The sequence below is a fragment of the Tupaia chinensis genome, unplaced genomic scaffold (assembly GCF_000334495.1).
Source record: "Tupaia chinensis unplaced genomic scaffold, TupChi_1.0 Scaffold138683_1, whole genome shotgun sequence".
Taxonomy (NCBI): domain Eukaryota; kingdom Metazoa; phylum Chordata; class Mammalia; order Scandentia; family Tupaiidae; genus Tupaia; species Tupaia belangeri.
This window is the reverse complement of record NW_006198576.1, coordinates 344142-371184: the sequence shown is the minus strand read 5'-3', so window position 1 is coordinate 371184 and position 27043 is coordinate 344142. Positions and strand designations below refer to the sequence as shown.

The 27043-nt window shown below is 34.6% G+C and overlaps 1 protein-coding gene and 1 long non-coding RNA gene across 2 annotated transcripts in view; one reads left to right on the top strand and one right to left on the bottom strand.

Annotated features, from left to right (window-relative positions):
- The window catches only part of LOC102493900 (uncharacterized), a 64768-nt gene that overhangs the window by 32833 nt on the left and 4892 nt on the right, over positions 1-27043 (top strand). The gene's annotated exons all lie outside the window — the stretch shown is intronic.
- The window catches only part of LOC102494318 (triadin), a 126929-nt gene continuing 123405 nt past the window's right edge, over positions 23520-27043 (bottom strand). The window contains exon 8 of the mRNA XM_006161620.3: positions 23520-24675. Within this exon, the coding sequence (XP_006161682.1) occupies positions 24425-24675 (251 nt within the window). The 3' untranslated portion in view covers positions 23520-24424. The remainder of the gene's footprint in view (positions 24676-27043) is intronic.

Genomic DNA, 27043 nt, shown 5'->3' with positions numbered 1-27043 from the left:
ATCTGACCCCATTTCCACAATTCTAAATAGATTGTCAATGGAATATTTTTTAACTTTATATTTCTTAACTTTTCTTGAAGAACTTCTCCTAGTTATCTGAAGAATACCTCTTCCAATCCCCATAAGAAACCATCTTTGCATAAAGCATGAAGGCAATTGGAGATAGTAAAGATAGAAGAGACAAATAAATAGGTAAAATGAATAGCGTTTTTCTTTTAGGATGAAGGCAAAAGCTGTAATCATTCATGAGACTGCAGTGTCAATTGAAAGTAATATTAATTACAAAAATACTATTTCATGTCCCCAGAATGCAAATACCCATTTGCCATGAAATCATCCCATGAAATGCACAGTATCTGCAGGAGCTCGAAGTCGCAGAACATGGCAGATCCCAGTCATATATTGACATTTACTACTTTTAAGTCTTCCTGATTATCTTCGACTCACTCTTCTGGCAATTCTTTGTGTTCCCAGAGCATAAACTAATAATTAAAGAATATAGATTTAAAATTCAATATTAATGGACATTTTAATAATTGTTCCATCAGAGAATCACTTAAAATATTATACAAGGAATGTATATCTTAGCTGATCAGTTATGATAATTCAATATTTAAAGAAATATGAATTTTAAATCTTTAAGGTGTTTTTCAATGTCGAAAGCATTTTTGTCTTTGGGGATATCTGTTCTCTAAGGTGTTGATAGTAAGGTGTTAGCAGGATTCAAATGATTTATCTTATTGGAAATCAATTTTTCTCCATTACAAATATTTAAAATATTAGATTTATGTGTAAATTGCTCAAGGATATAATATTATATGCATGATTTTCAAGGAAAACCACAAAATTTCAATAAATTTTAGCTAAAAATCTCAGGTTTCATTGACATACCTAGGCATGCCCTCCCCCATCACATATTACTATATGGACTGATTTCTAAATAATAAGCTATTGTTCATTTCATTTCATTGATCATTGCTACCAATGCAACCATCGTAACCATTCTAAATTTGTTATTTAATAATCAAGTAATTGCAATGTGGCATCTTCTTGAATATGATTACATTTAATGACATTTAGAACTCTTAAGTTAAAAGTAATAGTTTATTCAGTATCACTACTTTTCAGAGATCTAGAACATTGCAGATATTTACTCAAAGACTGAAAATCAAGTCAGACCTGGTTAACTGGACATTGAGAATGTGAGTAGGAACCAGAAAGGTGAGGAAAAGGGGGAAATGATTCCCAGAAGCGAAATAATTGTGTTTACAAAATGTATTAAAATAATTTACAAGTAGAATAGCAATTTACTGCTTAAGAGCTAAGAGGATCAACATGTTTGTAAACTATTTAAACACGGGAAGTAAATAATGCTGTTTCTGTTTCCTATCTCTTCTGATTGTTTGCCTTTAGGAGTCTACCAAAGAGGTATTGACAAAGAGAAGCTGGCACAGTTGATTGCTAAAACAACTTCTAAATTATTGGATTGTTGGAAAAGTCATGACAGATTTTTCTATGTTTATCTATGCAAATACACTCCATGACTCTTCCAGCAACCCAATATTAGAATCTGTTGTCTTCATTCTCAATAACTTCAGGACCCACCACCAACCTTAGAGATAAATTCAGTCTATGTTCTTTTTCATCCCAATTTGTTGTCACTCACCATTAAGAAAAAAAATCATACTTAAAAATCTAACTTGGGAACTGGGTGATATTTTATCTGTCTTTATGGCCAGTTTAATGGATGCCTAGGAAACTTAAAAGTAAACTATATCTGAGATCCTCTCAACAATTTTGATGATAAACCATTTTGCACTTGAGTAGGGAATCATGGTCCTTTCTTATTGCTGTTTCTGTCCATATTCCTTCACGCACAAGCCAAAAAGGAGGTTAAAAGTTGTTAGCAAATTACCTGACGTTTTGTCTGTTATATTGGCAAGACTCAAGAGTCCATATCAAATTTAGATTATAAGAGAAACAGATTATGTATTTGTATTAAATTATGCCAGTTGGGAGGTCAGCTGATTGCCTGCTGGTTAAGATGGCTGGATCCCACATGGCCAACCACGTAGTTTGAGCCTTGGACCTGGCTGCTTGAGAAATACAACAGACGCCTACCTGTGAATGCCCAAAATCTGGAAGGGTGAGAGAAATATAAGAGAAGGGATTGAGGGGTGACCATGCTCCATTTGGGAGGGGTGATTTTTCACTTTTCTTCTGGTTTGTCTGCCTCTCTCCAGTGAATGCACATACTCTTGGCCAAAAGTAAAAAGAAAGAAAGAATAAAAAACAGGAAGAAAAAGAAAAATATTAGAAACAAAGTGTAGAAAAGGAAGAAAAAAAATCTAAGAGGCAGTGGCTGCCTTGCAAAAATTAATGAGGGGGGGCTTCAAAAAGTTGATTGAATATGCATATTATGAAAAAACTATGTGTAGATTTCATTTTTTTTTGCACCAAAATAAACTTGTACTTTAATTTCGTTTTTCCACAAAGGTTGTGAGGTACTCCTGTATTTATAAATCTCCCTAAATTCTGGAAACATTATGCAACCATCTGAGCAAATCCCACAATTCCCCGGAGGTTCAATTTCTTATTCTTTGAGGTAGAGTGGTTATAACTCACCTTGGGACTTTGTGAGAGTGAAATGAGAAAACATGTGTAGCATGTATGTGTGGTATCTAGCATACCACTGGTACTGACTAGGTATTAATATTTTTCCTTATAGTCTTCATAATCACCTCTGATGGACCTCAAGAATCATTAAAGAGTAAATGTAAAAAGTTGGGAAAACTGCTGTTTTCTCCCAGTTTCAATCTGCCACACTAACCAAGGCTCTTTGTACATCTTCTTTCTCATCACCTCAAATGCAGGAGACACATTTTTAAAAGTTAACATTTTTTTTTCCCATTAACATGAACGACAGAGAGAAACAGAGACAGGATCCCAACAGGGTCTTGACACAAGGATCTACCCACAGCCCCGGCCAGCCCTGAATCATGGGCATGCACATTCCCACTGTACTCAGGGAGGCCTCAGAATGCAAACCCAGGTATGTCAGCCTAACAGAACATTACATCGTACGTTATGCCACTGCGCAGCCCCACAAAGCAATGGTTTATAAAGTTATCACATGACCCAATAATTTATAAAATTACCACATGACATTTGAAAAGCAATATTGCTTCTCTGGGAACCAGCAGTTAACGAAATGGCTATGTTGCTGAACTCCCACATAGTTGACCGTGGTTCGCATCCTGGACCCGGTGGCTTAAAACTCACGCCGGGCGCGTGTGAATGCATGCCCAAGATCCCAAGAGGAGAAAGGAGGAGAAGGGATTGCAGCGTGACCATCCCCCCTGGGGGGTGATTTCTCGCTTTCTGTCTCTCTGTCTCAGTCTGTCTGGTAAGCACACGCGCCCTATGGAGAAAAACCTCTCCAAAGAAAAAAAGCAATATTGCTTCTCTGGTAAACGGGGATCTCATTCATATCCAATACAATCAATTTGGCACTTTTTAAGCTATCTCTACACCACACATGACTTAGCAGAAAGAAGGAATGTTAAACTGTCCTATCTCCTTTTCTCTACTTGTGGGAAAAATCCTTTACTTTTTTTTGACTCTGACACATGTAAATACTGTATGTTCACAAGAAATTCAAAGAGAGCTAACCTAAGGCAGAGTCACAGGGCCAAGTATAAAGAACTTCTGTTTTTTATAGTCCACATCAGGAGGAGAAAAAACGACTTAAAATTTATGTTAGCAGAGAATCTTCTACATGGTGCTTTGCTAAAGATGATAAAATGCCACACCCTTTACCACAGACATATAACACAAACCTAAAATTTCATAAAGGATAAGAAGAGTACATATTAATAATTATTATTTAATAAGCTTAACACTACAATCAAATTCACAAATATATTCCAACTTAAATGACACACTTGAAAATTATCCAATCTCTCTTCCTGTTTTAAATTGTGTATAATGGATATATCTTGTTATTTAAAACAATGCACACTCCTTAACCAGTGTCTGCCAGGAAGCTATTTTTAATTATATATTTAAAAATCCCATTGAGAGAAAAATCATTGTAAATATAATCATTTTTATGAATTATAGAAAAAGGAAACAACTTATATCTTATGTCACCATTATATAAGAAAATATTAAATCATCAGATTGTTTCTTATAGGTCGTTTCAATATGATGATATTGGTGCTTTTTCATGTCTCTTTTCACTCACTTTCTGTAAGAGATTCCAATTGTTACAAATGGTTCTTGTCTACTAAACAAATGCTCATTACCTAAACATTGTAGATAGTTACAATGGAAACTGGCTTATAAGGAACATGTTTTCCCTCAGGAAAACAGCATATCAATTACTAAGCAGAAATATTGAATAAAATGGAGTAGTGGGCATTTGGTAGATGGAATATAACTAATTAAGTGTGAAGAACAAAGGATAGACACTAAAGTGTAATGGGGAAGAAAACACAGTGGTGTAGATCACATCTATATTGTACAGTAATATTTTGTTCAGTTTTTACCTTATGTTGATTTTTCACTTTGTATTATTCATTTTAAACAGTATATCCAATTTTATTACTACTTTTTCCCCTTTGAGATGAAAAAATCCAACCACCTTGAAAGTAATAAATACTAAACTCACAGTAAACAATTTAGAATAACAATAACAATAAAGCTGAATATAAGCATTGACAAAATATATCTTGATAAGACCCATCTGAACTACCATGGCCCTCTTCTCTTTAGACTTTGATGGTGAGTATAATTTGCACCATCGTTCTTAATACTTAATTTGTATCTATTTTTCTTCCCCTGCTGCTTTACATTGTTCACTGTTCTGCTTGTAATAATCTCTGACTGGATTAATACCTGCTTGTATTTTGAAACTTGTGTTCTAAGCACTATCACTGAGTATATCCTGGAGATTCAGTAGTTGCTGAGAGACTGATTAATAGAACAACATATTAACTTGAATGTTGATGAGGATACAAATAAGCAAAACATATTGTCTTCAAATGCAAAATGATTACTACCACTGTATGGGAATAATGAATAACAAGATTAGGTGTTAATGAAGAATATTTTATAAAATTAAAATATAAAATTTTTTTAAGAGTTATAAAATTAACGGAACCAGCAGTTAGTGTAATGGCTATGCCACTGGACTCCCACGTAGTCGACCGCGGTTCGTGTCCCGGACCCGGTGGCTTAAAACTCACGCCGGGCGCGTGTGTGTGCGTGCCCAAGATCCCGAGAGGAGAATGGAGGAGAAGGGATTGCGGCGTGACCATTCCCCCTGGGGGGTGATTTCTCACTTTCTGTCTCTATGTCTCTCTCTGTCTGTCTGGCGAGCGCACACGCCCTACAGTGAAAATCTCTCAAAAAAAAAAAAAAAAGAGTTATAAAATTAACTGAAAATATTGAGCAACTTGTTGAACAGTTTACCATCAGTAGCATTAATGTTAAATATTATAAAATCGGTTATGGTTTTCATCTGGCACAAACATAGAAAAATAGGGGTAAAAGCTTTGGAAGGGGTTGTTTTGTCAAACAAGTGTCTCTGAAAGTAGTTATATGAAATAGTCATAGGTCATATTTACTATTTCTGCATGTAAAAGAAGTCCGGCTTAAGAAAAGGAATAAGAACCATGCATTAATTTAGATGATTAGAGTGAGTCCTATTCTCTATTTTTTTAATATACACTGGGCCACAAAAATAAACCTTAAAATAGTACTAAGGGAATATATTCACATAAATTACTAGAATTCATTATTAATCCTCACTCTTGAATATAAACTGACAGATAAGATTATTACAAGACATGACACATTAATAAATAACACCTAATTAGTTCAATAATTCTTTGATTAAGCCTTAATTTTCCTTGCTTTTCATGCAGCAATTCAAATTACTCTGTATTATTTGTTCCTTTTCAGACTATTTTAGAACATGCTTTGAGTAGTCGCAGTAGGTTACCTGAGAAGGAATTTATTCATTTGACAGCAGGTTCATGACATTAATAGTGACAAGGCTTGACCATAAAGACACCGGAAATTTCCTCAAAGCAAAGATGCCCATAGAACGTGCTACCTCTTTCAAAAGAGTAGGATATGTGACTCAGTCATGGTGGTGAATGCAGCTATCAGACTCAAGAGAGGCCTGCATTTCATTTCCAGTCCAAATCACAGGTTAGCTGCAGTGGTACACACCTACAATCCTAGTGACTGGGGAGGCTGACACAGGAGGACCTGGACTCGAAGTTGCCATTGTCAAAGAAGCAAGACACTGTCTACAAAAAGCCAGACATGGAAGCCACACCAGTAGTCCAAGGTGGGAGGTGGAGTTGGGAGATGCAAAACAGTGAAACTATTTTAAAAAGTTGGAGCCAGCAGGTGGCATGATGGTTAAGGCACTGGATCCCACATGACTGACTCCAAGGTTTGAGTCCTAGGCCCAGTGACTTAAAAAACATGCCAAGTGCATGTGTATTTGTGTGCGTGTGCCCAAAATCCCAAGAGGAGAATGGAGGAGAAAGGATTATGTCATGGCCATTTCCCCTCATGGTGGGAGAGTGGGGTGGGGTTGGATTCTCACTTTCCCTCTCTGTTTCCCTCTCTCTCTCTCCCATTAGCTCATGTGCCTATGGCAAAAAAAAGGATTAAAAAAAAAGCTAAAAAAATTAATAAAAAATACAGAGACAAAATTCTGAGATTGAGACAAGATTAACCCTTAAGCTTTCATTTTATTTTCTTTTCAGTGCACAAAGAGTGTAAAGCTATATGAACACTGTATTAAAGGCAGAGAAGTCTTACTAGTCCTTTCACAAAACCCAAAGCGTATTGTCACTATGTAGCAGAGAGGGTGGTAGCAGCATCAGAGCACTCCCATCCACACATGAGTCTGTGGATCTATTTCTGTGTGCAGCCCCCGCTATTTATAGTTACAAGAATGTTTAATGGATTGATTTAGACAAATATGACAATCTAATACATTTATCTTGAACAGCTTCCACAGAAGGCAACTCTCACGGGGGTATGCCAAGTCTGGGACGAAGCGTTCCCATAATGAAGCATAGGTTCACTCTCACTTTTTTTTTTCTCAGTTTAGCCTAATTCCGTATGCTGCCTGGAGTTTACTGATGCATGCATCAAACCAGTCTTTGTTCATTCTGAGCTTCTGTCTCCAGAGATACTCCCAATAACTCCTTTAAGAAATCTTTACACGGGCCTATTTGCAATGCTTAGAAACCTGTCATCTTTTTAAATAACAAGATTATTTCTAGGACTGAATAAAGAGGGTTGCTCTGGGGATGATCATCAATATATTTTTTCTCATTGAGACAAATACTATACATCATGAAATCAACTTAACAAACATATCATGTTTTTGGCAAGGTATGAAGCAGTGGGGATTTAAAGGCGAATGTAGCTTGAAGTTCTACATGAGACATTAAAAAAAGACTTGGTGGGAACAGAATGATAATGATATAAGATAATTAAATCAGAAGGATATAAGGGAAAAAATCAATCACAATTGTACTATATTTAGGGGACATCATCCCCATTTAACATTTAAATGTGCTTATTTTACTTATTATAGTCAAGTATGTTTTAAGTATATGTGGATGTGCATGATTTAAGCCATACCTTAACCTCAAAAACAAATGTCTATTATCACATTTTATACATGATTACAGAGGCTCATGATAATGAAAAGTAACTTGGCTATGGTCTTTTCAAATGTTTCTTTTTTTATCTTTTTTTTTGCAGGTTTTCGCTATAGGGTGTGCGCGCTCGCCAGAAAGACCGAGAGAGACAGAGAGAGAGAAAGTGAGAAATCACCCCCCAAGGGAATGGCAACATCGCAGTCCCTTCTCCTCCATTCTCCTCTTGGGACCTTGGGCACACACGCACATGTGCCTGGAGTGAGTTTAAGCTAGCAGATCTGGGACTCAAGCCATGGTTGACTACATGGAAGTCCAGTGACGTAGCCATTATGCCAACTGCTGGTTCCTTAAATGTTTCTTATATAATTATTTGTTTTAATAGTGATGGTATTCTACTTAGTTCTTTCTCTTCCTACTTAGTTCACAGCTACAACCGTTTTCTCTATCTGCTCCTTCAAAAATCTTTCCGCAGCTCTTTCTGTAAGTGTTGTATCACTAGTGGTTCTCTTATCAGGCAACTAAGAAATGTTTTCTTCTTTCTCTCAATATTCCACTTTCAACAATCCTTAGATATGTGTTCAGTTAGTCAAGAAGTGCCAATGCTCAGAGAGTCATGTACTGCAAGCGCAGTTTTACAATTTACTCATGTATTCATTCTGCAAAGACTTGCAAAAATGTCTTTACCAGCCTAATTTTACAGAGGAGAAAATAGAGCTCTAACAAGATTGGTTAATATCAACTATGCAATATTTTGAGCAAGCAGCAGGGCTGGAATTTGGACCCATACTGCGGGGGTCTGGAGTTCTGCTTTGATTTCTGTGTTTTACCTGCATTGGATGGCTGCCTCTGAAAAATAAAAACAAAACAAACAAAACATAACAAAACAAAACAAAAAACCCACAAAACTCAGTTAAAGAATGAAAGAAAGCAATTGCTCTATTTTAGGCTATAAACAGATCTAGTTCTGGCACTTTCCTTACCACACTATATTTTTAGTGGATAATAGTGCAATACAACATTGTTGGTCCTCTTTAAGTTAGACCTCATTAAAGTTTCTATATTATGAATGAACTTAAACTGTCAAGATAATGTGTAGCATTCTGAATTGCCACATTAATTTCTTAAAACACTTATGTATTGTTCCCATCATCACCCAATGAATATGGCTTCCTACTGTTTGCCCTTCCTTCCTTCAAGTTTTAGACACATCAACCAGCTTTAACAATATTCTGCAAATTTTCTTCCATTTCCAATTCAATAAGCATAGTGCTGGCTTTTTATGCTCTGCAAAATGCAATTTTCCTAACGTCCTTCTACTTAAATTTCTTTGAAAATCCTCTTCCATGCCAAGTACAGTTTTAATCTGATAAAGCCGTGTTGTATCATCAAAAATATATCACTTCTGTGACTCCATGGCACAGTGATGCTGCTCAAGAGAAGACAGATTCCACATGGCAATCTTGGTTTGAATTCCCAGCCTCATTAGCTTGAAACATGTCAGACACATGTGCAAGTGCCTAAGATCTGTTGGGGTGGGAGACTGGAGGAAGGGGATTGGGGCATGACCAAATACTGTGACAGTCTCTTGTCTCTCTCTCTCTCTCTCATGTGCGTATTCATGCACACTATCATTAATAAGTTTAAAAATCTTTTAAAATATCTTATTTTTTTGTATTTTTCTATCTTTTTTTTTCTCTCATCATTTTATTTATTTATTATTTCATTTTCTTCCATACATTCAATCACATTATTATTTGTCTTACAAAATGGATATTTCAATGGGTGAACATTTCTCCCTAGTACTGTTGATAAAACTACAAAATATCTTCAACAGATAATACCACACCTCTTTGTGCTTTGCCTCCCTGTCCCTCCCCCAAATGTCCTTTCTCAGACCCTCCTCTTTCACACACACTATATCTGGTATTTACATCTATATACTGTGTTTCTATATCCTTTAGAAAATTAGTTTCAGTCATAGAGTGCAGACACTCGGTATACATTAAGTGAGGACATACGATGCCTCTCCATTGCATGGCTTGCTTCACTCAGCATTAAGTCTTCTATATTCATCCACTTCCTGTCAAAAGCCAGGTTTTTTTTGTTTGTTTGTTTGTTTTTTTATGGATGAATAGTATTCCATTGAGTATATGTGCCAGTTTTTCTAACCATTCATCAGTTTGTGGGCATTTAGGTTGTTTCCATGACTTAGCAATTGTGAAAAGTGCCACAATAAATATCGATGTGCAAGCACTTTTCCGATTAAGTATTCTTCTGTCCTTGGGGTAGATACCAAGGAGTGGGATTGCTGGATCATATGGTAGTTCTATTTGTAGATTTTTAAGAACAATTTTAAAAAAAATCCTAGGTACATTATGAGATCTTCATAATCTAATTTTTTCTATGTATTGAGCATTTTTATTTTATTAACTTATGAATTATTTCATTATTACTCATAAATTTTTCTTAACCATGTTTAAGACTAAAATAGCATGTAAACAGAATAATGATAGAATTACCTAGAAGGATAATGCAACTCTAAAATATATCATCAATATCCCATGAGCATTCAGGTTTCTGTTGTGTTGACAATACTTTAGTATTACATCATCATTCAAGAATACACAGGAGAAGCCTGGAGTCATTATTTTATGGTTTACTTTTACTTTCATTGAACACAGTCTAGAATTAAGAATTTTTATATTCCATTTATAGTGCAAAAGGAAGAAAAGTGACAGAAGACATTACACAATTATAGGTAAGTATGAGTATCAATACAAAAAGATAGCAGTAGGTTCCACTCTAATAATTACAGTGAAGTCTAAACTGATTATAAAAATGAAATCTCAGACAATGGGTCCTCAGATCACAACGAATTTTCTTAAACTCAAGAATCAATGAGTAAATGATACATTTCAAAGAATAAACAAAAAAAACGCATGGTATTCTCATCTAGTTAGCCCTTTAACTAGAAGGACTTTATCAAACTATTATGTATTTTGTAACAAGAACCCGAGCCATTCCATTTTACTAAAAGATCATGTTATAGTGTTCTTTCATTATAAAATCTCTGTGTCAAAATGTATGATTTTTAGGTGTGAAAATGGTGAAGAAAGGTAAAGGAAGGCAATAGAAGGAAACAAACAAGGTGCGAATTAAAAAATAATTGAGTTCAACACTCTAATTAATGTATAAATATAAAAATAAAAATGTTTTCAATTATGGAATCAAGATGACATTTTCTTATCAACAAAATTATGACCCATCAAACTTTTAAAATTTCAGGAATTATAATCTGACGATACAAGTTCTAGAACCAGAACTAGTAATATGCTAGAGCCTATGAAACAGTCTTTAAAACTCAGAATTGGAAGCTACCAGGTAGATATGTTGCAGGTTCATTGAATATAGCTGAGCAGTTCTTTTCTAAAGTGGCTCCTATTTGGAGTACATACCCCTTCAAAATCAGGGAACATGTAATACCAAGGTATACCTTCACTATATTTAAGTTTTTATCTAATTTTTCACTATCCCTTTATTCTTATTTCTATAAACTATTAGTAATATCATTTAAAATGTTTTAAAGTTAATTCAAAAATCCATCTTGTAAATAGAGATAACTGTTTATTACTAATCTACTGAGATTAACCTGTATATTTTCTGAATCTCTATTGCACTTTCAAGTTATCCTTAGTTATAGAATTATATATCATATCTTATTTCTTCTGGACTATCTATTTACCGATAATATTCAACAAATACTTACAGACTAAACATCTAAACTTCCAAAGCTTTTGTTGTGTGACAATAATTGGGCATTTGGAATTAAACTGAGTATGTCTTTATGTGACTATTCCTACCTTGGAGTAAGATTTTTTGACAAGTGTAAAGCAAGGCTGAATTTTACCTAGTCTTCTCTAATACAGCCAAGTGAGCTCAGAAATACATTAGATTAAGCCATTAAATAACAGTGACTATAATGCAATTACATTTGACCTCTTCTCAGCAAGATCAAACCAAAAGTGTAGCTAAGCACCAGTAAAGTTCAAGAAAAGGATCTTAATAAAATGAGAGTACTAACTTATTCCTTGAGGCTCTTTCTAGGTATGAACTGAAAACCCATTGAATTGGAATACAGGCTGCCAAAGAATACCTTATTATAGTCAGTGCAGATTTAGATAGGTTAGTACCCTCAATTTTAAGAAAATAGGTGACATAAAAAGTAAAATAAATTACCTTGACATAAATTCTTGGCTCAAGTAAAAGACTGCAACTGGAATTTTAATGGTAGGATAACTTCTAAGGGATAAACTTTAACTGGTATTAAATTTTAATCATAATAGCTACAGAGATGAAAGCTGGAAAAAAAAGTGTTAAAATTACTAGGCAAAAGTTCACTCTCCCTGGTCCTTTACTGGGTGTTTAAATTGGTTTCTTTATGTACAGTGAATAGAAAGCTGTCTGCAAGTCATGTGATTTCTTATTTTTGGTAATTTATCTCTTTTTACATGGTTGCCTCTGTACAAAAACCAATGCAATTCATTACGTATAGGTAGAACTTGCTAAATAAGGAATATGGAAATATCAATCGTAATCATGATGTTTCTTTTAAAGAGTCCACCTAAATAAATGAAACTTTCAGCATAGCTGTTGCTTAAGAAAAATGTGTTTAAACATAAAGTATTGAAAAACAAATAGGAAGAACTGGAAAGGTAATAAAGGTAAATAAATCAAAGGATTTGTCTTGATCATTTGCACTATAAATTCATTTTAAAACCCAGAAAATAGGGACCAACAGTTAGCGTAATGGCTCTGTTGCTGGACTCCCATGTAGTCAACCATGGTTCAAGTCCCAGATCCGCCAGCTTAAACTCACACCGGGAGCATGTTCATGCATGCCCAAGATCCCAAGAGGAGAATAGAGGAGAAAGGATTGCTGCATGGCCATCTCCCCTGGGGGAATGAAAAAAAAAAAAAAACACTATAAACTGAGTATTAATTTTGCAACTAACGTCTGTCTTAACCAGTTTCAATAGTTCTCTCATAAGAAAATGACAAGTAGTGGGACCAGCAGGCGGCATAATGGCTACGTCACTGTACTCTCATGTAGTGGACTATCATTCAAGTCCCAGACCTGGTGGCTTAAACTCATGCTGGGCGTGGGTGCATGCATGCCTAAGATCCCAGGACGAGAATGGAGGAGAAGAGATTGTGGCGTAGCCATCTCCCATGGGGAGGATGATTTCTCGCTTTCTGTCTCTCTGTCTCTCTCTTTCTGGCAAGCACATGCGCCCTATAGCAAAAAACTCTCCCCCCCAGACCAAAAAAAAAAAAAAAAAAAGGAAAGGAAAGGAAAATGAAAAGTAGACTACTTTGAGCACTGGTTGGGAAAAGTGAGGATTATCATCTTCAAGACTATCATCATAGAACTGTGTGTCTCTCTCATTCTCCCCTTGTCTATCTCTCTCTTCCCTAAGCAGGTTATAGACTATTCAAAACACATTCTGTAAAAATAACCATCTAAACAATTAAGTGACTTCATGACAATGATGTTAGTTTATTGGAGGGCAACAGAGAAAGTATTTTGGGAGCGTGTAGATCTATAATGTCCATAATATCCCCAAATTGCAAAATGTAGATATATCTACCCTTATTGCCCCTTGGTCCATCCTTGATAGCATTCACTTATTTTCTAGGTATAAATAGAATTTGTTAATTTTTCAACATAATATACTGTAAGTCAGTACAGGAGAATTTTAACTACACACACCAAAATGATCTGACCCTTAAGTTTACCCTGGTTATTAATATGATTTATGTAATCAAAGTAGGGATTATCACTGACCATAGGATTGTACATATTCAGAATTTACTCTAGATCATTATGAAGAGCAATTCAACTCACCTTTGGATATATAGATAACATCTTAGCTAACAAAATTTAGAGATATCTTAGGAGCATTTTAATAGTGGGATAGAAAACTAGCACCAGGGAATTATGTCAGTGTACCAGCACATTTCATCAATAAGGTTTTGCAGATTTGGACTGCAATATGGGTTACTTCTGAGGGTGTGACAATATTCTACAATGGAAATTCTGAATCCCAGAGGGAAAAATCAAATTATAGTTTTAAAAACTCATTACCAATAATTAATAATGAACTCTAGCTAAACAATAACAGGTGTTCCACTAATCCCAAACAGAAACAGATGGAAGCACAAATGTTTTATAAATAGTGGATACATGCAGAGCAATACACTTGGCAGAAATTGTTTTATTTTCTAATTGTCAGTCAGTGTTGATGTCTTACCACTTGAATTTTCTCTGAATTAATAGGCATAGATTAAATCTTTTTCCTGTTTCTTACTTTTCAAAGTGCTTTATTACTCCATCTTGTATACTACCTCACTGGCAAAGAAAATATTCTCAAGATTTCATTGATACATTTTAAAAATGTCATGTAGTTCTCAAAATAAAACAAAAAGCATATCATGCAGGCTTTTCTTCTCTCTCCTCTTCCTTTCCAACTCTTGGAATAAGAAATACTGATTTAAATATTGTTTCATTTAAGTCTTCCAAATTATGTATGTCGGCAGATGAAATAGAAGGCAATTATTACATTTTTTAAAAGATACTAAAAAAAATGAATCCTATAGAATTTAGGAATTATTTTCAAGAGTCAAAAAGTTAAATAGTACTATAGATCTAAATTTCTGGCTTTTTAGAATCTGCTCCACATACCTTTAAAAGGGATTTCTCCATGTAGTCATTAACAAAATCATCTTAACCAATGCAGAGATAGTTTTATTATTCCTACTGACCTCACTCTGTTGTTAGATTTTCAAAGAAAGGTTACTTGTTTTGTGACTTTAAATTGCTGGCATCTCTCACTTTCATAATCCATGGTTCTCTGTATCTTTTGATATTTATAGAAGTTGTATTTTATGATAAAGTAGTAGCTACTTTGAATAATTTCAGAGGCACAAAGAATACATTATTTTTTCTCAGGCAATGTATTTTTCTTTCTTTCCTTTTTTTTTTTTTTTTTTAAGAGAGGTTTTTGCTATAAGGCATGCACACTCACCAGAGAGGCAGGAAGAAACAGAAAGAAAGGAAGAAATCATCCCCCCCAGGCAGGATAACCACACCACAATCCCTTCTCCTCCATTCTCCTCTCTGGGTTTTGGGCATGCACACATATGCACACAACGTGAGTTTTAAGTCACCAGGTCTTGGATTCAAACTGTGGTCAACGAAGTGGGAGTCCAGTGACATAACCATCACACCATATGCTGGTCCCATCAGGTAATGAAAATTAAAAAATAATAAAGTATAAAGAAAATAATATATATTTGTAATATATAATTCATAGTCATTAACAATATAAATTCAACTCTTTATAAGTAAACAGTTAATTTTATAAAAACCAAAGTAAGTGTATGGTTTGACGTTCTGAAACCACCATAGCTGAACATACTGGGCAGCAAACATTTAGCCAAAATTGAATTTATCATGCATACAAGGGAAATTCATAAATTTCCTAGATAATGCATATTATGAAAAACCTATGCATGTATTTTTAAAAAAATATTTACATCAGAATAAACTATATTTTCATTTTATTTTTCCATAAACTGTTTGAAGTCCTCTCACACTATGGATCTGGACTTAGCAATGTGGAGAAGTTCCCTTCATGTGGGGCGCTCACCAATACAGGCTGTCATGAAATGAATGAATGAAAGAATAAAATTATCAGAACATTTTTGTGGGTGTTCCCACTAGCTTCTTTGTCAACAATGCAAGGATGATACTGTTATCTCTTTTTGAATTTTAAGAACACTAAAGATAAAATAGAAATCAATGTTTGTTTGAGGTCTAATGCTACAAAAGGCTACGAACAGAATTATACCTGCATTTGTGTCAAAAGATCCTTCTTTCCACTATACCACACCATCTTCCTGAAGGTTTCCATCTAATTCTTCTAAGTTACTATACACATATGTGAACAGTAATAAGTTTCACCAAATGAGTTACCTAAATTTTCAACTTTTATCCCTCACTTCAGTTTCTAACTCACCAAAAATATAAAAGAAGAGGAGGAGGAAGAGGAGAAAAGAAGGAAGGATAGGAAAAAAAAGAGAGGAGAAGGAAAATATTTCACTAGAATGAGTTACTGGGATTAATTCAGTTTCCCAGGGAGCCAACGTTCTCATGATCTTTTATAGAGCTTCACCAGTTATATAAGGAAGTTCCAAAAGTTCATGGGAAAATGGAATAAAAGTATGAATTTATTTTGGCACAAAAATTTTTGAAATCCATTCAGTTTTTATATAATACCCATTTTCCATGAAACTTTTGATGACCCTTTATATGTTTCTGTTAAATATGGTACATCAATTTGCTGATAGAGTCATGAATTGTAATTATAGAAAAGATTTTAGAAAGATTTCCACATAAATAGGTAAGAAAAGTAAATCCAGTTTCCTTTAAACAATCACTTTCAAGTATTCTAAAATAAATTAGCTCCTTCCTTAACAATGTCATCTTCTTCGAAACATCTTCCCAAATGTGAACATAGTACTGCCAGTTTCTAAATCTACAAAAGGCAGAGTATAATCAAGTTATGCACTCCTAATCAAGATGTTAGTATAAAATACTTTGTTACACTCTGGGTAACAATTAAAGATAAGAGAGAGAATAGATATATTCCCTTAAATAAGGATCCTTCCCATCATTTTGACTGTTAACTCCAAGGTTAACTATCTTCATGGATAGTCCTCTAAAGTGGCTAAACCAAGTTCACATGTAGGTGAGAAGATTCAACCTTTTAGAAGATAGAGTAAATATTTGAAATGTGTTGCTTTTAATATAAAGTATGGTTGTGACTAAGAAAATAATGATACTTCCATTGTCATAGTTCTTCTCTTTTAAGTTTACCAGGAATACAATAAGATAATTTACTGCTTCAGTTCAAGATATTATTAAAGATATTAGCATTTTTTATATAAAGGCAATAGCCAGTCTTTTAGTGTTAAGCTGATTTCATTTGCAATAGGCCATGCAGTGATCAAGTAAAAGCAGAGGCCTTAACACCAGCTATAACTTCTGCTTTTTATTGGCTTTATTCTAGATCTGCACATGCATTATGCAATTTTAAAAAAAAATGAATATGAAGTTTAGTACATAACAAAGCCAACAATTGGAGAAACAAAGACTATTAAAGCAGACAAGTACAAAAATTGTTTGGAATACCTGGTTTTAAATCCCCATGGACAAACATGTCAATCATATATCGACAGAATGCATACTGATCTGACAGAGTAGAAAGAAAAAGAGTAATGAAAAATTGTCATCAACACTCTTCTTTTCTTTAGGAGTAAACAACTTCACAAAACAAACAAAATAACCCAGTTCTATTTTGGTTACTACAATATTTCTGTGAAAGAATAATTCGAACTATTATGAACACAGCAGGGGAAAAAGGACATCTCAAATGTCATGTTTCATTTTTTCTTACAAAAATAAATTTAATAATTGAAACAGATTAATTCAGGATAATATTATATTTGTTGTTTCTAAAAGCCCAAATAGCTTTCATCAAATATGTTAAATATATATATATTGTTACAAAAGCCATTATATTGGGGCCAGGAAGTGATGTTGTGGTTAAGGCACTGTCCACATGGCTGACTATGGTTTGAGTTTCAGACCTGGCCGCTTTAAAGTCACACCAGGTAGGGGCACATTGGTGCCCCAAAATCCCAAGAGAATGGAGGAGGAAGGGATTGCAGTGTGGTAGCCACCCCAGGAATGGGGTGGAAGAGTTCTCACTTTCCCTCTCTGTCTCTGTTCTCTCTCCCTCTGGCAATTGTATACACCCTTTGGCAAAAGCTAAAAACAAGCAAACAAACAAAAAGAAAAAAGTCATTATATTAAAGCAACTTTTTTCATTTTTCTTTGTATAGACTTCTAATAATGAAACAGAAGTTCATAAGAGGAAATTGTTTCCCGCTGTCTGCTGATTGTCTAAATGGAGCTGCAGCAGGTTTTCTTACAAAGCCAGCAGGAGGGTTAACCCCTTTGCAACCTGTGGGTGTCTTCTGCCCTTAGAAGAATATATCAGGGGGGCTGGTAGGTAGCATGGTGGTTAAGGGTGCTGGACTCCCACATACTGGACTGCAGTTTGAGTCCCAGACCTGGTGGCTTTGCTTGCTTTCTCACTTCCCACTCTCTCTCTCACTCTGTCACTCTCTGGTCAAATTAAAATAAACTAGTAAATAAATAAATAAATAAAATAAAGTTCGATAAAATAATTCTTTTAAAAAATGTGACATTATTAATAAAAAAGAAACTTTAAAAAAGGAGTACATCAGGGAGAACAGACTAACAACCAAATATTATCATTGTTAAGCTAATTAATTGAGTAAACAATAGACAAGATAATCTTATAATCTTGATTGGTCTGTAGCTTATGGAAAAAGTAAAAAAAAAAAATTTTAAATTTTTAAAAAATGTAGTACATGTACATTTTGGGCCGACTTAGCCAAAAAGATTTGGGGGAATTAATATCTTGGGTCTTTTTTGTTCCCCACCCCCTTTAAAATGAATGACACTACACTGAAATTTAAATTCTGACCCAACTTTAGATTCTCCTGAGGTCAATCTAAATAAAATCTCAGTTCATGAATCATTCCATAAGCTTAACCATATCTTCTTTAAAGCCTGCATATAATGAAATGTATCATTTTCAAAATGATTTACATTTCCATATTTCTAACATAAGCATCTTATTAATCCACCAAATCCAAATGCAGCTTTAGGACCAAGAAAGTTTATTGAATTTATACAACATAACACATCTTTAATTGCTTCAAATTATGTATATCAAATGTATAAAATTACATAACCTATTTCTATATAAATACACATTCAAAGATTTTTGCAACCTCCATTCTTTTTAAAATATTAACAGTGCTTTTAGAGTAATCCACTATAAAATTCAGCCACGTCTTTGAAAATACTAATGTAGTTATTTTAGTAGGTGAAAACTATAATTCACTCATTAAGATTTAAATATGAGTAGGACAAAATTCATAAAGTTGCAAATGTTTTCCTGTATTTTGGTTACTGAAATTGGAACATATTTTCCTACAGGTGTAGTGAGGGATGGGAAGGAGGCTAGCTCTCAGATCAGTCCATGAATTTATTCTCTGTATATTACTAGTTGGAGTTTTTGATTCTAGGATTTGAGAACCCCATGGTATAGGAGACAGGTAAGGTCAAGGTAGAGGATATTTTCTCTTTCCTAGACATCAAACTGTCTTCCTGAGCAAAACTGTAGAAAGGGCAATTTGACTGTAATACAAAGCAAGATGAAAAAGTACATTTCCCTTAAATGGAAAATTTAAAGTTGGACCAGTGTGGACTGAAATTGGCACTTTTTGTCTTTGATTCAGCACCTTAATTGAGAGTATTCTTTTCAGGTTTGTCCTAGCTATGTAACTCAGGTGTAGTTCTCAAAGAGCAATTAATCATCAAAAAGAGGAAATTTGTCAAAATGCGGATTTTCAGGGCCTATCACCTCCCCCCCAAAAATAAATAAATGCCATGTGTTTGATTTTTTTCTTCAGTAATATGCTTTCTTTTTTCTGATGGAGTGAGAGAGAGAGAGAGATTTTTACTATAGGATGCATGTGCTTGCCTGTGAGATAGAGACAGAGGGACAGAAAGCAAGAAATCACCCCGTTAGGGGAAATGGCAACACCACAATCTCTTCTTCTCCATTCTCCTCTCTTGATCTTGGGCACTTGCACACATGCACCTGGCGTGAGTTTTAAGCCACCAGGTCTGGGACTTGAACTGCCACCAACCACATGGGAGTACAGTGATCTAACCATTGTACCATTTGCTGGTCCCTAGGAATATGCACTTTTAACAAACACCCCAGATGAGTCTAATTAGACTGCAAATTACCAATCTTAAACCCTTCCCCTTTTTTTTTCTACCACGATTACTAATAACACTATAGCTTCCTATGACAACAAAAGAGGTTTTTGTTTTATATATGTAAGAAGTTTAAATTGCAGAAACTATTTTTAATATAAAGGGTTTTGACAACTCCTCACACGAAATATTGTTCTCTGTCCATGCTGCTATGGAAACACTATATAAAAAATGATTTAAAGAACCAGCAATTGACGTAATGGCTATGTTGCTGAACTCCCATGTAGTCGACGCAGTTCGAGTCCCAGACCAGGTGGCTTAAGCTCACGCTGGGCACATGTGTGTGCACGCCCAAGATCCCAAGAGGAGAATGGAGGAGAAGGGATTGCAATGTGGTCATCCCTCTCTTGGGGGCGGGGGTGATTTCTCGCTTTCTGCCTCTCTGTCTCTCTCTGTCTTTCTGGCGAGTGCATGCGTCTTATAGCAAAAACCTCTAAAATACTTTTTTTGAATAGTGTATTGAATCACCTAAAATCTTCATCCCTTAGAGTATTTTTTAGCTCAAAATTGAGAGTATAATAAAATATTTTAGTGTGTGTGTTGAATTATTACCAAATTATCATGCTTGTATTTATTGTACCAATATTTTCTAGACCCCCAAATAATTCATCTAATTAATGTACCAATAGTCCAATGAGCTTCTTACTTGAAAAAGAAAATCCTTTATGAATTCTAGTAACTTTTTTAATGTAGAAGATCACTTGAGTTAAAAATACTTAGGAAGTTTCTTTTGCATGTAAATATTGTGATTTTGCAACTTAATGTCACTGATATAAAAAAAGAAACTTTAAAAAATATTGTAAATTAGAAAATTTTAATTGCTTAGGTGAGGCCGTCCATTGCCACTCGTGGTGGTGTTGACGTTAACAACATGTAGGAATTCTAGATGGCCCCAGTGTGTCTGTTTTACCTGTCAATGGATAAAGTAAAATCAAGTTTTCCTGACTTTGGAAGATTTATTTTATAGAAATGTTTCTTTAAGCCCAACTTTTATATTATAGCTGAAAACTTTTCCTAAAGCAAGTCAAAATTAGTCTCTCATTCTAACTTCCATAGCTGTGGGATAATAATTTAAATTAGGTAATTTCATATTTTGTCACCAATCCTAAGTATTATTTTTTCCCAAATGAAGTCCTTCCAAGATGACCTATGCTGTCCATTCCTCCAATGCCTGATGCTCAGAGAGCAGGGATGGATGTCATTTAGGTACTACCTTGCGGTGTTCCCTGCAGAGTGGCAGCTGAGAAAAAAATGCATTCCGGGTACAGGATGTCAACAGAAAGGACATTTTTAAAAACCTCTAATGAGGATGGGGCACATGTGGTCTAGTGCTTCCTGCAGATTCATATTAACTATAGTTTCTCTGCCCGCCACAAATATTTACATAATTGTTAGGAAAGGGGGAAAAAGGAAGAAAAGATTAAGCAAAAAGTACAGCAGCTGGAATACTTGCTTTTTCCCTTCTTACAGACTTGCCAGAGACCATGAGAAAACTAGGGAGCAATATCTGACTACGTCAGTCCTTCCTACCCTATTTTAAACAGGTTTAGATTCTCCCACAGAAATTAGATGATATGAGGGGCCAACAGATGGCTTGGTGGTTAGGGACCCTGGACTCCCACATGGTAGACTGCAGTTTGAGTCCCAGACCTGGCAGCTTGCTTTCCCACTTTCTATCTCTCTCTAGCTCTGTCCCTCTCTGGTCAAATTAAAATAAATAAATAAGGATAAATAAAATTATTCTTAGAAATTAGATGATATGGTATGCAAGGGTATGTAAGTTTATGGAAGACATGTACAAATATACATCTTATTCCCTATGTAGAAATATATTGCTTATATATTCAGAATATGTAACGGTACTTCAAAAAGTTTGTAAAAAATGATATTAAGGTAAAATTTTGTTTTTTATCAAAAATTTATGAATTCCATGCCTAGGTTTTTAATAATACACATTCTTCCTGAACTTTTTGAAGATCCCTATGTTAAGAATAACCACATTGAATTTATTTATAATTACATTGCACAATTAAATAGTGACCAATAAGTATATGTCTTATGTAAAAATCTGTTGCCAAGACTTATGGGCCTTATCTGTTTAAAAAGAGATATTTAGAAATATATATAAAAAAAAGCCTCAAATTAATTAGGCCTAGCCTAAATTAAGCAAATAAATATTCTCTCGTCCAAAGAAAAACTAACTTAACTCTTTTGCTTAAGAACTCAATACAAGATTCTCAAAATCAAAGCCACCTCAAAACCAATTTTTTAAAAATGTTGTTTTTGTTTACCTTGTTTAGTTTAAACCATAGTGAAGTTAAGTTCTTTTATATAAACAAATGTCTTAAGTCTTAACTTAGTAGGAAAAAAAAATCATACTTGTGTATCTGACTAGCCGTTAGAGGTTATATTTTCATTTCTTACTTAATGATCCATTTACTGTCTTTAATTGATAATGGCCATTTCAAGAAGAAGACTTGCTTTAATAAATACATTCGTTAGGCTGATAAAATCACATTTGTGTTTTTGTTTCTAACTTTAAGTGGTGTTTGAGAGTCCTCTTAATAGATAAATAGTTCATCATGTAGAAATTAAAATGGTAGATCAAAAAATGGAAGTAGTCACATAATGCTGTCTTTAATAAATGTGATCATTGATAGGAAAAAGATGCAGCATTTGTTTCCTGGGAAATAAGTGTTATTTGAAGATATAAAATAAAATATGGCCCCCAAATTAATGAAGATATTAAAAATAAACAGTAAATCATGTGTTTATGTTCCTAGTTGCTAGATAAGTATTTTGACATTTGCATATATAATTAGCATACTTTTTCCTTTTCTTTTCTTTTTTTTAGGTTTTTGCCACAAGGTGCATGCGCTCACTGGAGAGAAAGAAAGAAGGAAAGTGAGAAATCACCCCTCCCCCCGGGGGATAGCTACACAGAATTCCCTTCTATTCCAGTCTCCTATCAGGATTCTGGGCACGCACACTCATACATCTGGTTGTTATTCAAACCACCAAGTCCAGGACTTGAACCACTATTGGCCATATGAAAGTCCTGCAACTTAACCATCACACCACCTGCTGTCCCCGGCATAAATTTTACATACTGCATTCATGGATAAAAAATTAAAATTTACTTGGTATGATTTTACTGGTTTCATGTGGTTATTTTTGTTTCCTAAGATCAATCTAAAATGCAAAGTACTCTAGGATCTAAATAAATACAGTAGTGATTTGGAAAAAATCTATTTTCCTGTTTTTTGTTACAGCATAATGTTCAAAATATTTTCATTTTATTTACTATATTTTTTTCTACTCAAATATTTCATAAATGACAGGATTTTGAGAAAGTTAATAATTAACATTTTAATTTTTCAAGGAAATTAATCATTTAAAAATTGGAGAAAGGTTTTAGTGCTCTCAAGTTTTAATTTTATTAATATCTTAAAATATTCACCAAAATAAATTAAAATGACCTAAATAAAAGTTTGTGAATCACTAAAAAGAAAAAAAAAAAGTTTTTTCTTGTCTTCCTTTCCTTTAAAAAATATGTTATTTAGAATAGTTATCTTTTGTCATCTAGTCAGAATTTACTAATACTACTTGGGAATAAAAATTTAACAATATTTTGAATTCAAGGAAAAAAGATAAATATACAAAAAGCAGATAAAATACAAGAGCAAATTGCAAATTTCCTATTTTGTGCCTTAAAATGAGAAGAGAAAAAAAAAGAAAGCCTCTTTATTTTCAGTTTCTCTGTCCAAATAGCTTACTCAATAATGAAGTGTTAAGATTTATTTTTAAACTAGTGTCTGATAGAAAATAATTTCTTGATTTTAGTTCTCAGTTGAAATTATTCAAAAGTGCTATCACAGTAAAGAAAATTGTATTTTTTGCAACACTCCCAAGAAATATCATTCATAGGAATAGTTTCTCCACATTCTACAGTGGGATTCTAACAACTTTTTAGTGACATGGACTCAGAAACAGACTTAGGAAAGAGAAGATGCCACAAAGGTCAGAGATGGATACCGTAAGTCCTTTAATTGCCCTCTTAAAACTCTACCCTTTTAGATTTACCTAGCACCCTTTCATAAAGAATATCAAGTATAGATTCTACTCCCATTTAAATGGTAAAATTCTGTGAAGTGGGATAAAGGTTTGACGTCATTCTAATTGAACAGTAGCACAATATGCAGACTTCAGAGTTTTCTGACATCTTGTCAGTGGAAACTGGCAAAAGAAACTTGAAGGGTATTTTCTCTATAACTTCTTGCCTATTCAATTAAATACATTTAATGATGTATATTCTAAGTGATGTGCTGTTGCAGAGCATCAGGAATGTATGGATTATTTTTATATTATTTATTCTATGGATTGAACATACACTCTTAACAAACTCCTTGAGAATCGTCACTTATTTCTTGACTGCTTTTTCTCCAAAGAGAATAATACATACAATCTCTATTGCACCTCTGAACAAAAATCGCATCTCCCAGGAATTTGACATTATCTCCAACCTTTAATAACTTCAGATGCTAATTCAACACCTTTTTAAGAAAAATCTTTAAAATGCATCTTTAGATAAGTGAACATGTTTTAGTATTTCTATAGATGAGTATTAATTCCCAAGTTATTGTATTTCTTTTCAGGTGTGTTTACTTATGTAAGTCTTCTACCCCACTTGAAGTCTGAGTTTGGTCCTTGTTAGCTTTTAATTTCATTGCATCTGCTTCTTGCCCAATATTCTCTTAGAGCCTCCAGCCGCCTCCTCCTCTGAATGTTTACCTTTCTGTTCATGCTTTGACACAGCAACAGTCTCTTTGTCTTCCTTCTCTTTGGGTTTCGGTGGTGGTTTTTGCACTTCTTTTACTTTTGCAGCTGTTTGCTTCACTTTCTCTTGTTTCCCACCTTTTACTTCCTTTTTAGTCTTTTCTTCAGTCTTTTCTTTAGTCTTAGCTCTCTTCTCTTCTGTGTGAAATTAAGAAACATTAAATTATTGTGTCTTCTTTACCCATATAATATTTTCTCTGTAGTTGGTCATGAAAAACAACTTAAAATGGCAAAATAAGGAAAGAAAAATCATAGAAAAACTGTATCCTTAGTATATATACTTGTGACCACTATTTGAGTGTTACGCAGTTTATGCAGTGCTACATTAGACTACTAAAAATTATAGCGCACTTGCAAGTTTGGGCTTTTTCTTCATTTTTATATGAAAATATTACTTTTTCTAGGTTATCAGTAATAGCATGCCAACAAGGAACCATTTGTAACATGCAGGGAATGCATACACAGGTATGTTCAATGTCTCTGCCAGGAGATGGATACACAGGCGTGTTTAATGTCCATGCCAAAGAGCCCAAAGAGTAATCTTTTTTTTTTTGGAGAGATTTTCGCTATAGGGCGTGTGCACTTGCCAGATAGACAGAGAGAGACATAGAGACAGAAAGTGAGAAATCACCCCCCAGGGGGGATGGTCACACCACAATCCCTTCTCCTCCATTCTCCTCTCGGGATTTTGGGCATGCACGCACACGCGCCCAGCGTGAGTTTTAAGCCACCAGGTCTGGGACTTGAACTGCGGTCGACTACGTGGGAGTCCAGTGACATAGCCATTACGCTAACTGCTGGTTCCCGGATGTGATCGTTTTTATCCACAGCTGGAAAATGGTAAGTCATTCAAGATAGTGAAATACCAACGCAATATTTCCTAAAGAATTATTAGAAATGCCAGTGTAAAATTACCTACACTGGTGTTGACTAAAATAAATGAAACCATGAAATCTTTAGAAAAATATATTCTCTAATAAACAGATCTGGTTTTACAGAGATTGAAAAAAAATTCAGAAATTGTCATAGTGGGTCCTGCCTAAATCAGAAGTAATGTTCTAATCGTTTTAAAAGTCCTTAAATATGGGACCAGCAGTTAGTGTAATGGCTGTTGCTGAACTCCCATGTAGTCGATCACCGTTCAAGTCCCGGACCCAGTGGCTTAAACTCATGCCAGGCATGTGTGCTTGCGTGCCCAAGATCCTGAGAGGAGAATGGAGGAGAAGGGACTGCGGCATGGCCACCCCCCGGGGAGGGGGGGCGTGATTTCTCGCTTTCTGCCTCTCTTTCTGGAGAGCATGCCCTTTAGCAAAAACCTCTAAAAAAAAAATTCCTTAAATATATTTTAGTAGACACCAGCAGTGTAGTGGTTAAGTTGCTAGACTCCCACACAGTCATCATAGTTCAAGTCGTGGAACCAATTGCTTCAAAATCACACCAGGAATCTGTGTCTGCCCAAAATCCCAAGAGGAGACTGGAGAAGGGATTGTGACATGGTCATCCTCCCTCAGTTGTGATTTCACATTTTCCTTCCCTCATTCTAGGCCCAGTGAGTGCATGTGCCCTATGGTAAGAACCTTAAATACACACACACGCTTTTATATAATGCACACATGTATTTTTAAATATATATATATATAATTAGGATATAAAAGGGCTATGAATTGGAATATATCTGAACATATATATGAGTTAGAATATAGATATATACATACATTCTATATGCACAATTTCCCTTGTGGTTTTTTTTTGTTTGTTTGTTTGTTTGTTTTTTTAAGTGAGATTTTTACTATAGAGTGTATGCAGTCACCAGAGAGACAGAAAGACAGAAAGCAAGAAAGAAATCACCCCCCCACCAAGGGAGGATGACCACAATCCCTTCTCCTCCATTTTCTTTTCAGGGTTTTGTGCACGGACACACACATGCCCATTGTGAGTTGCTCCACCTGAGTTTCAAGCCTCTAGGTCTAGGACTCAAACTGCAGTCAACCACAAGGGAGCAGTGCGTTAACCTTTAAGCTATCTGCTTACCTTATATATACAATTTCTAAATTTCATATAATATGTATTTTGAAGAATCACTGAGACATAGATTAATTAATTAATCCATGGATCATTGAATGCTATTTTAAAAACAATAACAACATTCATTTGTAGAAAATTGTTTATACCAGATGTTGCATATTGAACATTTTTTCATGTAAGAAACTACATTTAACCACTATAACTGCAGTGACTCTACTAAAATGTTGGAATCTCCAAAATCATTTATCAAGGCTGTGTTGAGCCTCTATTGTCACTCTTATTAAGAATTTGATTAAGATAATGTAATCAAATTTCTTGACTTTGGGACACTGAACAATGATATGAGACTAAGATAATATTGGAAAGTCCAATGGAGAAGGGGGTGAAAATGATAATGCAAGATGCCAGTTAGATTGTGAAACTAAAATCATCCATGGCATTGCATTCAGTTGACAGGAAGTACAGATCCTAAAACACTCTT